Raw genomic sequence first — 14309 nt, forward strand, 5'->3', positions numbered from 1 at the left:
GACAATCATACATCCTTTGGGCATAATCATAGTCAACCCAACCTTTTTGGCATAGGAGAGTTCCAAACCATAGCGGTGACAAGCTGAAGTTCCAACAGCTTTCCAGTCTCTTTCTCTCTCTCTCTCTTTCTCTCTCTCTCTCTCTCTCTCTCTCTCTCTCTCTCTCTCTCTCTCGCTCTCTGTCTCTCTCTCTCTCCCTCTCTCTCTCTATCACTCTCTCACTCTCTCTCGCTCTCTGTCTCTCTCCCTCTCTCTCTCTCTCTCTCTATCCCTCTCTCTATCGCTCTATCTCTCTCTGTCTCTCTCTCTCCCAATCTCTCTCTCTCTCTCTGTCGCTCTATCTCTCCCTCTCTCTCTCAAGTCCACAGTAGGCTGCCCCAGCCTGTGACTGACGTCATAGTCCTGCCTCACTGAGGTGATCTTAAAGTAACACTCACAGTACAAGCCTGCGTGTCTCATAGCACTGTGCATTGGCCCTTCCAAGCCTGATGGATACCAAAGGTGCTTCTCTGGCAGAGGATTGTGATACTGAAAGATTGCAGCATGCTGTTGTGCAGAGGAACTTGGGAGTGCTTGTGTGTGAATTGCAAAAAAGTTGGCTTTCAGGTACAACAGGTTATTAAGAAGGCAAACGGAATGGTGGCCTTCATTGCTAGAGGGATTGAATTCAAGAACAGGGAGCTGCAACTATACAGGGTACTGGCTAGGCCGCACCTGGAGTACTGTGTGCACTTCTGGTCTCCATATTTAAGGAAGGATATTCTGGCTTTGAAAGCAGTGCAGAGGAGGTTCACCAGGTTGATTTCAGGGATGAAGGGGTTAACTTATGAAGAGAGATTGAGTCGCCTGGGACTATAACTCTCTGGAGTTCAGAAGAATGAGAGGGGATCTTATAGAAACATACAAAATTTTGAAAGGGATGGATAAGATAGAAGTAGGAAAGTTGTTTCCAATAATAGGTGAGACTAAAACTAGGGGACATTGCCTCAAGATTCAGGGAAGAAGATTTCGGACAGAGATGAGGAGAAACTGTTTTTCCCAGAGAGTGGTAAATCTGTGGAATTCTCTGCCCAGGGAAGCAGTTGAGGCTTCTTCAGTAAATATATTTAAGATACAGTTAGATAATTTTTACATAGTAGGGGAATTAAGGGTTATGGGGAAAAGGCAGGTAGATGGAGCTGAGTTTATGGGCAGATCAGTCCCGATATTATTGAATGGCGAGGCAGACTCGATGGGCTGGATGGTGTTGTGGTTTCTCGTGCCCCACAAACGACCAGGAGATGCAGAAGATTCTTCAAGAAGGGTTAAACTTTAATTTGCAAATCAAAGCTGAGATAGTCATTGAGCTAGTCGCTGATTGCCCACCGATCCTTGTACATAGCATTTTTATAGCAATCTCCTGGTTTAGTTGCATTAGCATATCCAATCGGTCTACAGTTGCGTATCACAAGTACATCCGCCACTATTGTTTCTACCCATTGACTTAATCATATTCTAATCTACATCTCTTAGCTACCTCTTATTAACACACCATTGTCTTCTACATTCTTAAGATTTCATTCTCCTACTAAATTGGATACATGCATAGCAAATAGCAAGTTCAAAGCTGACTACATAGTTTTGGTTACACAGCAAACAATGCAACTTTTATACTCCAATAATGGCCTACTCCTGCTCCTATTTCTTATGTTCTTGTGTTTTTATGTTCCTATATCTATATCCCGGCTGTGGGTGGGGGGGGGGGGGATTCCGGAAGGAGAGAGGGAGGGATGAGGGAATCGGAGGTGGGTCCATTCCATGGGGTTTCGGGTGGAGTGAGAGATTTGGATGAAGGGAGCTCTGCCCTAAAGTGTGAGTGTTAGCAGGAGTGCAGGGATATCAAGCTGTGTGGGAGAGATTGCAGAGAAGTTGAGATACCATGCCACTTTCTCTTTGGAGACCTAATGTGCCGTATCATGACATTCCCCTGGACTGACTGATGCTGACAGTGCTTCTCTCTCTGTCTGTGTCTGCCACTTTCTATCCCTGTCTCTCTCTACCTCTCTAACTCTATCTTTGTCTCTGTATCTCTAGCTCTCTGTCTCAACCTCCCTCTCCCTCTGCCAATTTCAATCTATCTCTTTTTTTCCTCTACATCTCTCTCTCTCTGAAGTTTGCCTGCTCTCCTTGTGACCGTGTGGGTTCCCTCCCACATTCCAATGCCGTGACGGCTAGTTGATTGGCTACACCCATCCTATTGCTGTCTGCAAGGAGTTTGTATACTCTCCCTGTGACCATGTGGGTTTCCTCCAGAATCTCTGGTTTCCTCCCACATTCCACAAATTTGAATGTGTTAGTAAGCTCATTGGTCATGTAAGAGAAAAGAGGTGGCATGGTCTCATTAGGCCTGAAGGGCCTGCCACTGTGGGGTATCTTGAATTAAACCATTCCAGCAAAAAGAATGAGGGTTTGTTGCTATAAATTCCATTGGCTTTGAAAGGCAGCTGATGGCTGCAAGATAATGAGTCACAGAGATGCTCCCTTTAGACTAGCAGGGGTTCAGTGGGCTGAATGGCCTACTTCTGCAGCGACAACTTCAGATGTCCAGCTGGCCCAGTTTGTGAAGGGACTTCGGTAGATCACAGGTGCGCACTGCCAGCATTCCCCTTGATTTGGAAGTTCTTAAAATACGCTGCGACCGGCTGGCAAATGGAAGAGGAGGAGGGAGAGGAAAGACCCAACGGGTCGGCCAGCCTCTGTGGGGAGGAACGGACATCTGCACCCGCCCGGGACTCAGGACAGACTGAAGGAGAGGTTCACAACCTCCAGCGTGGGGGACGGCTGAGGCGGTGACACTGACTTCCGGCGTCGGGGGACGGCTGAAGCGGTGACACTGACTTCCGACGACGGGGGACGGCTGAGGCAGTGACACTAAGTTCCGGCGGCGGGAGGGCTACGGACCAGCGGCGGGTAAGGAGGGACCTTGGGGGACGCGGTCAGGCCGGGTGCGAGGGACGGAACGGTCGGAAGAGATGAGAGGGATCGGGTTGGAAAGCGGGACGGGAGAATAGAGGGCGGGAAGGGGAGCCGTGGCCCCGGTCCCGAGGCCTTGGCTCCGGGTCCGTTGGCCCCACGCTGGGCCTCGGCGGAGGGAGGGTGTTACTGTTCGTCTCCTGAATTGGAGGCCTGGCCTGGTCCTGGGAGCCTCTTCCCTTCCGCCCCCATATTCCTTCCCTCACTATCCTCACCCCACCTTCCCTTCCTCAATCCCCTCACTTCTCCTCCCTCCTCAACCCATCTCCCCTCCTCCACACTTCCCCCCCTGCATTCCCCCTTCGTTCTCCACCCTACCCCTTCCCAACTCCTCCACCTCATTCCTGCCCTTACCTCCCTAATCCATCTCTCCCTTCCTCCACCCCAATCCCCCTTTCCACCACTATCACCTTCCACTTATTTGCCCTCTTTCTGGACAGACACCGTGATTGTGCCCCGATTGCGCTGCCCCCTGTCAGCAGCACAGATCGGGTAGGTGCAAAAACCAGGAACGTGAAGGAGAAGGAGGCACTGTAGCTGTAGGTGATGATATGAGAAGAGAAAGTGATGGGACCTTTTCTTAGCCCAGGGATAATTATGTGCGTTTTAGTTGCATGCGATGAGGAAACATTGGAATAAATCTGGAAGCAGCCGGTGGATCAGAGAGAGTAGCATTATTTTATATCTGGTGAAATGGTCTCCATTGATGGTTTATTCCCCTCCATAGATGCTGCTGAGTTCCTCCAGCATTTTGTGTGTGTTACTCTGGATTTCCAGTGTCTCTTGTGTTTGAATATTTCCAGAACTTTCTTTCAATTTCAGATTCGCTGCATCTGAATGTAAAGTCCTGTTGTTCCCTCACTTTTCCTGACATATGTTTTTCCAGAATTGTTAAGAAAGCTATGATGTGGTTTGATTTGAAATCTGTAGGATATTAAGTGTAACTGATAGAGAAATCATTTCCACTCAGCCTTTCTAGATGCATTAAAAAAAAACACGATATAAACTGTAGATCATAGAAAATATTCAGGTTTATCATCATGGACTTTCTGATGTGAAAGTTGTTTCATGGTTGTAGTACAGTGCAAAAATGCTTAAGTTACTGTAAACTTCAAAAATAAATAAATGCAAAGGAAGGATTAGTGAGGTCATTTTAATGGGTTTATGGACCGTTTAGAAATACGCCCTAAGAGATAAAATAATTAGGCCTCTCAGCCTATCAATTCTGCTCCATCTGTTCCATCATGTCTGATTTATTCTCCCTCTCAACCCCATACTCCTGCCTTCTCCCTGTAACTTTCAACACCTTTACTAATCAAGAACCTGTTAACCTCTGCTTTAAATATATCCAGTGACTTGGCTTCAAAGCCACGCTGGGCAATGAATTCCACAGATTCACCACCTGTGGCTAAAGAAATTCTTCCCCATCTCCATTCTAAAGGAAATCTGATGGTTGAGGGGAAGAAGCTGTTCTTGAATCATTGAGCTTGTCTTTCAGGCTCCTATACCTCATCCCGGATGGTTACAAAGAGAAGGCTTGTATTGGGTGGTGGAGGAACCACGTTATAAAGATGTCCTTTTGAGAGTAGAGCAGTGCCCATGATTGGACAGTCCTCTGCAGCCTCTTGCAGTCCTGTGCATTGGAGCCTCCAGAGCAGGCGGTGATGCAGATTGAAACTCTGCAGGTGATGTGAGGTCTGGTGCTGGCTGAGACAATGAATATAAGTACAGGGAGGTTATGGTCCCACTTTGTAAAACATCAATGATGTCTCAGCTGGAGGAATGTTTAGCAATCTGGAAGGACACTATTCTACTGGTGAGGGTGCAGAGGAGATTCACCAGAACATAGCCTGCACTGGAGTGTTTCCTCGATGTGGGGCGGGGATGTTATCCTTGCAGAAGGGGAGAGGGATAGCAAGAAATCAGTTCTTAGCAGCAGAGGTTTCTCTGACCATAGGAGATAGGCTTTAGGTCAGAGGTTTGGAACTTTGAGTAGGAATTTTTGAAAAATTTCAGTGCATGGTGGAAATCTGTCTTAGAACTCAGATTTCATTCATTTATTTATCAACATAATCAAAACAGTGAATCTGTCATTGGCATTAAGAGTCAACACAATCTTTAAGAGTAAAGAGAAAGAATTGGGATTAGTATCGGAGGGTATCGATAACCAGGATAGATGTGCCATATGACATGTTGCAGCGAGGAGGGTTTTGGTGTGTTGCAGCCTGTCTGTCCTTCTCATGTATACACTGCTGACCCACAGTACACATCACCAGCAGCTGGTCCTGGTCCAGATACATAGACAGCACTGCCAAGAGAGCTCGCCGATGCCTCTACTGTCAGTACTCAGTAGCCTAAAAAAACAAACTTGGTACATCACTGTCAACACGCACCAATTTTTATGAACGCACCGCAGACAGAATCCTGCCTGGATACCTCAGGGTTTGGTACGGCAACTTTTCTAACCATAACTGCAAGAATCTGCAGAAAATTGTGGACACATCACAGGAACCAACCTCCCCTCTGTTTACATGCTCACTGCCTCAGTACAGCAGCCAGAAGAATCAAAAACCTCACCCACCCTGGACATTCTCTCGTCTCCCCTCTCCCCTCTCCCATCGGGCAGAGGTACCCAAACCTGAAAGTACCTACCACCAGGCTCAAGGACAGCTTCTGCCTCATTGTTATCAGCCTCTTGAATGGCTCCCTAGTACCATAAGAAGGTCTCTTAGCCTCACGACCTGCCTCATTAGATAGATAGATAGATAGATACTTTATTCATCCCCATGGGGAAATTCAACTTTTTTTTCCAATGTCCCATACACTTGTTGTAGCAAAACTAATTACCGTAGATTTCGCACTACAGAGCGCACCTGATTAAAAGCCGCTGGCTCTAATTTTAGAAAGAAAATCAATTTTGTACTTGTACAGGCCGCACCGGATTTTCGGCCGCAGGTGTCCCACGTTGTAATATGAGATATTTACACAGAAAGATATTACACGTGAGGATTTTTTAACTTTTAATTAAATCCATATGGTAACATAAACAAATACATATTGCAAATGCTTTTTTTCGAACCGTGCCTGTAACGTGGCTACTTTTAAATATACGTTGCGTATACTTTTTTACTGAACAACATTCCAATATCTCCTAACGACTGGTAAAAAATATATATACTGCAGCCTACCAGGAAAAGTTATTGATCGCCTTTAACTTAAAAGCAGCGTTCGCTCAGATCTAATGCCGCTCGCGTAATGCGCTCGCCCCCGCCTTCCCGTTTATCGCAAACCGGCATTTTTCCCACAAGACGCGGCAAAACCGGGTGTGACGTCATAGCATCCCGCGATGTAGTACAGAAAACAAATATAGTTAAAACACTTCTAACTTTAACTAGAAAATGAATTACTAAGCGAAAATATTATAAACTAAATAACTGCCATAAAGGCAGCACAACGCTTTTCTTCAAGTGTTTTCCATGTTGATGAGGGTGAGTACAAATGACTGATTTACAATAATTTAATTGTGAAAGTGCGCTTGATTTATCGTACAATTTCATTGGACCTCTGTGAACTACTCATCAATTTTATTGGTCTACTGTTACGAGGCAAAATGTTTTTGGCGGCATGAAAAAAAACCATGCATTAGCCGTACCGTAGTAAAGGCCGCAGTGTTCAAAGCTGTTCAAAATGTGGGAAAAAAGTAGCGGCTTATAATCCGACATCTACGGTACATACAATACTTAACTCAGTAAAAAATATGATATGCATCTAAATCACTATCTCAAAAAGCATTAATAATAGCTTTTAAAAAAGTTCTTAAGTCCTGGCGGTTGAATTGTAAAGCCTAATGGCATTGGGGAGTATTGACCTCTTCATCCTGTCTGAGGAGCATTTCATCGATAGTAACCTGTCGCTGAAACTGCTTCTCTGTCTCTGGATGGTGCTATGTAGAGGATGTTCAGAGTTTTCCATAATTGACCGTAGCCTACTCAGCGCCCTTCGCTCAGCTACCGATGTTAAACTCTCCAGTACTTTGCCCACGACAGAGCCCGCCTTCCTTACCAGCTTATTAAGACGTGAGGCGTCCCTCTTCTTAATGCTTCCTGCCCAACACGCCACCACAAGGAAGAGGGCGCTCTCCACAACTGACCTATAGAACATCTTCAGCATCTCACTACAGACATTGAATGACGCCAACCTTCTTAGGAAGTACAGTCGACTCTGTGCCTTCCTGCACAAGGCATCTGTGTTGGCAGTCCAGTCTAGCTTCTCATCTAACTGTACTCCCAGATACTTGTAGGTCTTAACCTGCTCCACACATTCTCCATTAATGATCACTGGCTCCATATGAGGCCTGGATCTCCTAAAGTCCACCACCATCTCCTTGGTCTTGGTGATATTGAGACGCAGGTAGTTTGAGTTGCACCATATCACAAAGTCCTGTATCAGTTTCCTATACTCCTCCTCCTGTCCATTCCTGACACACCCCACTATGGCCGTGTCATCAGCGAACTTCTGCACATGGCAGGACTCCGAGTTATATTGGAAGTCTGATGTGTACAGGGTGAACAGGACCGGAGAGAGTACGGTTCCCTGCGGCGCTCCTGTGCTGCTGACCACCGTGTCAGACCTACAGTCTCCCAACCGCACATACTGAGGTCTATCTGTCAAGTAGTCCACTATCCAATCCACCATGTGAGAGCCTACTCCCATCTCCGTTAGTTTGTGCCTTAAGATCTTGGGCTGGATGGTGTTAAAGGCACTAGAGAAGTCAAGGAATGTAATCCTCACAGCACAACTGACCCCATCTAGGTGAGAGAGTGATTTGTGCAGCAAATACGTGATAGCATCCTCCACTCCCACCTTCTCCTTATACGCAAACTGAAGAGGATCCTGGGCGTGCCTGGTTTGTGGCCTCAGATTCTGTATTATCAGCCGCTCCATGGTCTTCATCACGTGCGACGTCAAGGCAACAGGTCTGAAGTCATTCAACTCCTTTGGTTGTGGTTTCTTCGGTACCGGGACAATACAGGATGTTTTCCACTGTCTGGGTACTCTTCTCTGCTCCAGGCTCATGTTGAAGATGCGCTGTAGTGGTTCTCCCAGCTCAGTCGCACAGGCCCTCAGTAATCGTGGAGCATAGTAATCACCTTACTGGAGCATAGAATACCACAGAACAGTAAAGGCCCTTTGGTCCATGATGTTGTGCCGACCTTTAAGATTAAACTACTAGAAGATTAATCTAACCCTTCCCCACCACACACTGTCCTTTCCTCTTTCATGTGTCTTGAATGCCCCTAATGTGTCTACCACAACCCCGGTAGCATGCTCCACATACTCACCACTCTGTATAAAGAACACTCCCCTGTACTTTCCTCCAGTTGCTTTGTCGAACTATTGTACTGTTTACCTGCACTGCACTCTGTGGCTGTTGTTTGTTCTGGGTCCTGTTATTGTCCTCAGTCCGTTGTGTGATGAATCGATCCAGGTGAACAATGGGCAAGGCAAGATTTCACTGTTGTTAATAAACTGATTTCAGGAGGTCCTCAAAGCCCTGGTGTTCTTGTTAAGGCCATTGCACCTACTGGGACATAGGCAGCCAACAGCAGCTCACAGAGTCCTCTGTCCAGGGCCAGTTTTTTGGTCTTTTGAGGTGGAGCCTATCAAAGATCCTCTCCCAAGGATGAGCTATTTGGAGCTCCTGTTGGCATTTCTGTAGCGCTGGGTTTTTATGGGGTGGGGTGGCTAGCCCCACGGCCAACCCTCCTCCTCTCACAGCCTGACTCAGAACCGTAGACAGCGGAGTTAAACAGCTGATGTAAGCACTGCCCTCTGGACGAAGGATGGTTCTGGGATCCTGCTGTGTTGTGGTCAGGACAGGCAGTGGTCTCGCAAGTCCTCCATCTGGTCAGTCACACTGTGGACATACTCCAGTATGCCTGATTGTTCACCCAGACAGAAAATAACCCCATCCTCACCGCAGAAACCCTCCAGTGCAGGCTTCGTCCTGGTGAATCTCACCAATGGAGTAGTGTCCTTCCTATAGCACGGTGACCAGAACTATAAACAGTACTCCAGCTGTGACATCCTCCCCCTCCGCCAAACAACGATGGGCACTGTGCTGAATCCGCCCCACATTCTAACCAGTTGCATCACCGTCTGGTACGGAGGGGCCACTGCACAGGATTGGAGAAAGTCGTAAACTCAGCCAGCTCCATCATGGGCTTCAGCCTCCACAGCATCGAGGACATCTTCAAAAGGCCAGCATCCATCATTAAGGCTCCCCATCACCCAGGACATGCTGTCTTCTCATTTCTACCATCAAGGAGGATGTACAGGAGCATGAATAATTATTATAATAGTAATAATATCTTTACATTGCATCTCCATCGCTACATACAAGCAAAAAGGAAGGGAAATGGGGGAGGATATTGCCCAAACACTGATTGTGTACATCATTGTTTTCTATATATGTGTGTACAATCAGATCAATGTGTATTGATAAATTTGTTGGCCTGGTGAAAGAAGCTGTCTCGGAGCCTGTTGGTCCTGGCCTTAACACTGCAAAGCCATTTGCCAGACGGTAGCAGTTGATGCGGTTTGTGTTTGGGGTGACTGGAGTCCCTGATGATCCTCCGGGGCCTTTTTTACGCACCTGCTGCTGTAAATGTCCTGACTAGAGGAAAGTTCACATCCACTGATGCACTGGGCTGTCCACCCCACTCTCTGCAGAGCCCTGCAATTGAGGGTAGTACAATTCCCGTACCGGGTGGTGACACAGCCAGTCAGGATGCTCTCAGTGGTGCCCCTGTAGAAAGTCCTGAGGATTTGGGGTCTCGTGCCAAACTTCCTCAGCCATCTGAAGTGAAAGAGGCGCTGTTGTGCTTTTTCTCAGCAGGGGTGTCAAACTCATTTTAGGTCACGGGCCGGATTGAGCGAAATGCAGCTTCATGCAGACCGGATCAGTCGGACGCGTGCGAACGCAGCTTTCGTTGCCTCCGTTTTTCAGCCTGCTCTCATGTGTCTCAGTCTCTGCTATAACTACAAAGTGTTTCACTTTACAAATTCCATTTCTTATGAAGAAGACTGCCGAATAAACGCTAAAAACCCTGAAAACCTGGTACCTGAATAAACTCAGCATTAGCCATATCATACGCCATAGGCGCTTCGATTACTGGGGCCAGCTTTAATAGTAATTAGATATTATCTCGCGGGCCAAAGATAATTCCACCCGGGCCTTGAGTTTGACATATATGCCGTACAGATATACACTCAGCGATTCAGGAACAGCTTCTTCCCCTTCGCCATCAGATTTCTGAATGGACAGTGAACCCATGAACACTAACTCACTATTTTTTTTTACTCTTTTTGTACTACTTACTTAATTTATTTTTTAAATAAAATATATATTTCTTTTTGTAATTTATCTTTTTCAAAATTATATATTGCTTTGTCCTGCTGCCACAGAACAACAAATTTCACATTAAAAACATTAAGATATAGGAGCAGAAGCAGGCCATTCGGCCCTTCGAGTCTGCTCTGCCATTTCATCATGGCTGATCCAGTTACCCATCAACCCCAATCTCCTGTCTTCTCTCCATATCCCAGCATGCCCTGCCAGTCAAGAATTTATCAACCTCTGCCTTAAATAAAGACTTGGCTTCCACAGCTGCCTGTGGCAAAGAATACCACAAATTCTTCATTCTCTGACTAAAGAAATTCCTTTCTTAGATTGGGGCTCCAGATCTGCTCACAGTACTCCCAAATGACGCCTCACCAGTGCCTTATAATGCCTCAACAGTATATCCTTGCTTTTATATTCTAGTCCTCTCGAAATGAATGTTAACATAATATTTGCCTTCCTCACCACCGATTCAACCTGCAAGTTAACCTATAGGGAATCCTGCACGAGGACTCCCAAGTTGCCTTGCGCCTCAGATTTTTGAATTTCCTCTCCATTTAGAAACAGTCTAAGCTTTTATTTCTTCTACCAAAGTGCGTGATCGTACACTTCCCACACTGTATTCCACCTGCCACTTCTTTGTCCATTCTCCTAATCTGACTAAGTCTTTCTATAGCCTCTCTGCTTCCTCAACACGACCTGCCTCTCCACTTAACCATGGCATCCACAAACTTGGCCACAAAGTCATCGATTCCATCAGATCATTGACATATAACATAAAAGGAAGTGGTGGAACGCTGCAAGTCACCAGAAGCCAACCAGAAAAGGCTCCCTTTACTCCAACTCTTTGCATCCTGGCAATCAACAAATGCTCTATCTGTGCTAGCATCTTTCCTGTAACTTGTTAAGCAGCCTGATGTGTGACACCTTGTCAAAGGCTGTCTAAAATCCAAGTATACAATACAGTCGACCCTCCTTATCCGTGAATCGCGAAAACCTGGAAGTGCTCTTTCAGCACTTGTTGTTCGAGCATGTACAGACTTTTTTTCTTGTCATTATTCCCTAAATAATGTAGTATAACAACTATTTTACATAGCATTTACATTGTATTAGGTATTATAAGTAATCTAGAAATGATTTAAAGTATACGGGAGGATGTGCGTGGGTTACTGTGGATCGGGATCGAAAAAAAATCTGAAGTTCTCTTACTCAGTAAGTCAGAACAGGTACATTCGGTATTATTTAGTGTCAGTTAGTCAAACATTTGTCTTAGTATATAGCATATATTTTACCTTTCTATGCATATAAAGCACTTAAGAACGCATGTTTCAGTGCCGGGCTCGGGAATGGATTCGATCTAGTGACAGACCGCTATGGAATGCGCTCTCCACCATGCCGGGTTGATGTGGAGGATCAAAACCCCAGAATCCAATAATTCAACCACTGCGTTGCTTAGTAATAATTGTAGCTTTCATCGGGGCACAGCCTTTCTCACTTTATCCATTAAAATTGTTCCAATTGTTGACTGACGTAGCCTAACGCTTTTCCAATGACCGATGGCGTTTCACCTCTTTCTGATAGCTTTAATATTTCCACTTTATTTTCAATCGCGATCATGATTATTTTCGGTAACACAAACACTGCGGATTCAGATCTCTGCTGCTGGGTCCTAATGTCCACCGCACTGCGACAGGTTAAGTAAGGTCTGGGGTTCCGCTGGGTCCTAAGATCCACCGCACTGAACCAGGTTGAATAAGGGACTTGAGCATCCACGAATTTTGGTATCCGCAAAGGGTCCCGGAACCAATTCCTCACGGATCAGGAGGGCCGACTGTATTCACCAATTCTCCTTTGTTAAAGAATTCCAACAGATTTGTCAGGCAAATATTTCCGTGAAGGAAACCATGTTGACTTGTCTATTTTATCATGTGGTTCCAAGTACCCGGAAACTGCATCCAGCATTTTCCCAATCCGTGAGGTCAGGCTAACTGGCCGCTCATTTCCTTTCTTCTGCCTCTCTCTCCCTCCTTGAAGATTGGAGTGATGCTTGCAGTTTTTCAGTCCTCTAGAACCATGCCAAAATCTATTGATTCTTGAAAGATCATTATTGATGCCTCCACAATATTATCAGCCACCTCTTTGAGAACCCTGGGGTGTACACCATCCAGTCTGGGGGGGGGTGACCTACCTTCAGACCTTTAAGTTTCCCAAGCACCTCCCCTAGTAATGGCATCTTCACTCACTTCTGGCCCCTGACACTCTTAAACTTCTGGCATTCTGCTAGTGTCTGCCGCAGTGAAGACTGATGCAAAATGCTTAATCAGTTTGTCCGCCATTTCCTTGTCTTCCATTATTACTACTTCAGCATAGTTTTCCAGTGGTTCGATATCTACTCCTGCCTATCTTCTACATTTTATGTGTTTTGAAGAAAGTTTGGGTATTGTGTTTAATATTATTGGCTAGCCTGGCTTCATATTGAATCTTCCCTTCTGTTGGTTTTAAAAGCTTGACAATCCATTAATTTCCCATTGATTTTTTTCTCTATTATATGCCCTTTCTTTGGCTGTTATATTGGCTTTGACTTCTCTTTTCAGCCATAGTTGTGTTATCCTGCATTTAGAATATCTCTTTGGGATGTATCCACCCTGTGCCTTCCAACTTGCTCCCAGAATCTCACGCTATTGCTGCTCTGCCGTCATCCTTGCTGGTGTTCCCTTCCAATCAATTTTGTCCAGCTCCTCTCTCATGCCTCTGTAATTCCCCTTACTCCACTGTAATACTAATACACCTGAGTTTTTTCAAATTGCAGGATGAATTATATCATATCATGATTACTGACCCCCTAGGGTTCCTTTACCTTAAGCTCTTTATTCAATTCTGGTTCATTGCACAATCCCCTATCCAGAATAGCTGATCCCTTAGTGGGCTCTATCACAAGCTGCTCTAAAAAGCCATCTCTAGGCATTCTACGAATTCCCTCTCTTGGGATCCAGCTCCAACCTGATTCTCCCAATCTCCCTGCATATTGAAATCTCTCATGACTATCGTAACGTGCAGTGACGTTCTGATTTTGTCATCCACCCTAAATAGTTTGACTGGGTTCTCACACTGCCTCTGTTTCCTTGCCCTCGGCAGAGATGTCGCTCTCGCTGACCAAGCGGGATCTGGACGAGCTGAAGCCATGGGTGGAGAAGACGGTGAAGAGGGTGCTGGGTTTCTCGGAGCAGACGGTGGTGACCGCTGCCCTCAACTGCGTAGGCAAGGGGATGGACAAGAAGAAAACCGTGGGTAAGAAGGCCGCGGCGAGGGATAAGCTCCAGGGTGGGCTGACGGGCACGGAGAGTGTGAAGTGGGACAGTCTGTGACAGTGACCTAAACACACCAGAGATCGGGGGTTCATTTCTTGTGCTGTTTGTAAGGATTTTGTATGTTCTCCATGGGTGCTCTGGTTTCCTTCCACAGCCCAATGACATACAGGTTAGTAGGTTAATTGTTGACATGAGTGTGATGGGTGGTGGGGGCTCATTGGTGAGAAGGTTACCTTGCTAAATATCTAAATAAATAGTCATTTTATAATTCCGCCTAATCCATATGCCTGGGTATCTAAATGCCTTTATTGTATCTGCCTCCATTACCGCTCTGTCAGTGCATTCCTCCCACCCCGCATTATGTAAAGAAAAACAAGCCGTACACATCTCCCTTGTCTCTGCCTCTCACTTTATAAACCTCTATCAAGTCTTCCCTCCGCCACTCCAGTGAAAACAACCCTCAAGCGAGGGTGGGGCGAGGCTTGTGTTCACCACAGACATTCCTGTGGATGGAATCTGGCACCATCTTCAGGTCCAGTCTGTTTTCACCCTCTTGAGCATCCTGGGCGAGGGAAAGGCCAACTTGA

The 14309-nt window shown here is 46.0% G+C and overlaps 1 protein-coding gene across 1 annotated transcript in view; it reads left to right on the forward strand.

Annotated features, from left to right (window-relative positions):
• The first annotated feature begins 2881 nt into the window (after positions 1-2881).
• Positions 2882-14309, forward strand: part of prpf3 (PRP3 pre-mRNA processing factor 3 homolog (yeast)) — a 66937-nt gene continuing 55509 nt past the window's right edge. The window contains exons 1-2 of the mRNA XM_073061256.1: positions 2882-2949; positions 13550-13702. Of these exons, the coding sequence (XP_072917357.1) occupies positions 13552-13702 (151 nt within the window). The 5' untranslated portion in view covers positions 2882-2949; positions 13550-13551. The remainder of the gene's footprint in view (positions 2950-13549; positions 13703-14309) is intronic.

Source organism: Hemitrygon akajei, chromosome 11 (genome assembly GCF_048418815.1).
Source record: "Hemitrygon akajei chromosome 11, sHemAka1.3, whole genome shotgun sequence".
In the NCBI taxonomy this organism is placed as follows: domain Eukaryota; kingdom Metazoa; phylum Chordata; class Chondrichthyes; order Myliobatiformes; family Dasyatidae; genus Hemitrygon; species Hemitrygon akajei.